At 38.2% G+C, this 2,788-nt stretch overlaps 1 protein-coding gene across 1 annotated transcript in view; it reads left to right on the forward strand.

Moving 5' to 3' along the window:
* The first annotated feature begins 626 nt into the window (after positions 1-626).
* Positions 627-2,788, forward strand: part of GFRA2 (GDNF family receptor alpha 2) — a 56,389-nt gene continuing 54,227 nt past the window's right edge. The window contains exon 1 of the mRNA XM_072399844.1: positions 627-1,129. Within this exon, the coding sequence (XP_072255945.1) occupies positions 1,084-1,129 (46 nt within the window). The 5' untranslated portion in view covers positions 627-1,083. The remainder of the gene's footprint in view (positions 1,130-2,788) is intronic.

A 2,788-nucleotide genomic window follows, 5' to 3' on the forward strand; every position in this document is an offset into this window, starting at 1 on the left:
TACTTTCATTCCTTAACTTATCTTCTCCTAAAACTTTCTTTTTTACGATCTGCTTTTTTAATCACTTTTTCTAAACTCATTTGACCCTTACTTCTTTGGGAACTCTCCTTACTGCAATTTAATGTTTTTTTATGTAAACTCATTGCTACAACCCTTTAGCTTGTCTACTTCCCTACATATGATCATGACCTCAACTTCCACCATTGCCTTTCATCTCTCATTTCTCAGCACTACATGGTCACCTCTTCTGGGACGTTTCACTCATCATTACAATGTGAATTCTTCCATGTATCATCTTTCCTATGCTATTCTCTCTGCTTTATGACATCATGATATCAACCTTTCCTGTATCAGATCTGCTCATTTGGATCCTTCCTTAAATCACTGCTTCAGCACCATTCCTCCTTACTACTTTCTAAGGAACTCCTCTCCCATTAATACAACTTGTCTTATCTGTCTCTTCTTTAGAAACTCTTCTTTACTGGGAGATTCTCATCACTGGTCCACTTTATTATTTCCTCTGTATTTCTCTTCCTACTAAAAATAGTCTTCATTTTCCTATTCTTTAATGCTGATGTGCGTGTTTCACTGTCAATAGTTTCCTTTACTCTTCCCTACCATCCCTATCTTTCCATTTCTATCATACTCATTTACATTTCTGCTTCCTTGGTTCTTTCCTTTCCCTTTGGACCCTCTCCTCACTCCCATTTGGGCATCACCTACTCCTCCAATATAATATAGGCTGGTCAGCCTCTGTTCCTGCCTCTTGGCTCCCCTTTATAACCTTTCCCCAGTAGAGATTGTCCTCTCCCATCAGTATCTCCTCCTCTCTCTGGTCTCCCACTCCTCTCTTCTGATAAGCAGCACACACAAACTCTTCTCTGATCCCTCTCCCTCATCCTCCAGCAGCCAATTCTCTCTGCTCAGCATCTCTCTCCTGGATTTCCTGCTCTCAGCTGTTTTACCCTATGAAGGATGTTTGAAAGAGGATCCAGTACATAGGAAAGTAGTGAGAGAGCTGAGAAGAGGTTAAGATTTGGGGACATTAAGATTCCTTTACATTGGATCTGCTCACTGGGCATCATGAAAATGCTGGCTGCACACTTTCACTACAGTCTGCTTTTCTTAGGTAAGTGATTATATAAAATATTTACTAAACATTACCTTCACACTTTTTTCAGTCTGTATTTTTGGGTAAGACAATATTTATTTATTTTATTTTTTTTACTATGGGATTAGTGGGATTGGATTACTAAAGGGGTAGAGAATGTTCACTTTGCAAAGTAGTAAATCAATCCCTGTGCAGCAACATGCAGACAGATTCTGTGCATGTATTACTCATCTATGGAATAGTATGGGGCTTATTTAGAACCTTGACAGTTGTGGTTTCTACATTCTTATTGTATTTTCTATTGCATCGTTGTACTCACTTTACAAAGTGGACATTCTCTTCTTCTTTAGTAGATCAACCCTTGTCCAGCAAAATGAAGGCAGGTTCTTTACAATACTTACACACCTCTGATCTATAGAACAGCGTGGGGCTTATTCAGTAAGACAATGCCCTAACATCAGTGGTTTATACAGTATTAATGTACCTTGTACTGCTTTCTTGTATTCACTTTGCAAAGTGAATGTTCTCCACTCCTTTAGTAAAGCAACCCCTGTGCAGCAGTATGAAGGCAAACTCTGTCCATGCCTTGCTAACCTACCTCTGTGTATGATCTATGGGGGTTATAGATGAAAGCAGTGCCCTACCAGTGGTGGATTATACAGTATTAATGTACTTTGTCTTGCCCTGTTGTACTTAATTTCCAAGTTGAATGCCCCCTACTTCTTTAGTATATTTATCTATTTGCGGAAAAAATGCAAATAAACTCTGCCCATCCATCACTAACCTACCTCTGTTGGGGTTTATTTAGTAGGTGATAACAGTGGTTATACATTATTAGTGTCCTTTGTTCTGTATATTTGTATTAAGTTTGCAAAGTGAATTTTTTCTACTCCTTTAGTAAACCAAGCACTGTGCAGCAACATGCAGGGATATTCTGTTCATGCATTACTAACCTACCTCTGTGCATGATGTATGGAACCGTGTGGGGCTTATTCAGTATAACAATGCCCTACCAGTGACAAGACATTATTGATATGTTTTGGACTGCTTTGTTGCACTCAATTTGCAAAGTGAACATTCTCTATTCCTTTAGTAAATCAACTCATGTACCACAAAATGCAGAAAAATGATTTTCATGCATTACTATGTATGTATCTACTATGTGTCTCTGTGCATGATCCATGGAACACTGCAGAGCTTATTTGGTTTCCTACCAGTTGTTGTTTGTACATTACTAGTGTATGCTTTATACTGCCTTGTTGTACTTAATTTGCAGTGACTATTCTCTACTCCTTTAGTAAATCAATCCATGTGCAGCAACATGCAGGCAAGTTCTATACATGCATTACTAGTGTACTCTGTGCATGATCTATGGAACTGTTTGAGGCTTATTCTGCATGGCAGTGCTCGGAGCAGTGGTGATTATCATTCCGTATGGACACAAGGCAACCCATGGTGACAACTCTGAATATAATTGATTGAAAAATGATATTATTTCTGATTTAGTACTATGGATTACTGTACTTTATACAATATTACTTTGCTGTGCACTGCCTTTTTGAGCCATTACTTAAATATGTGACATTTCTTTTGTTCAGAATAGTTTCATTAGGGGAAGGGATAGCATCCTTAACAACCTATCTATCTATCCCTCTATCTATCTATCTATCTATCTAT

Source organism: Pyxicephalus adspersus, chromosome 2 (assembly GCF_032062135.1).
Source record: "Pyxicephalus adspersus chromosome 2, UCB_Pads_2.0, whole genome shotgun sequence".
In the NCBI taxonomy this organism is placed as follows: domain Eukaryota; kingdom Metazoa; phylum Chordata; class Amphibia; order Anura; family Pyxicephalidae; genus Pyxicephalus; species Pyxicephalus adspersus.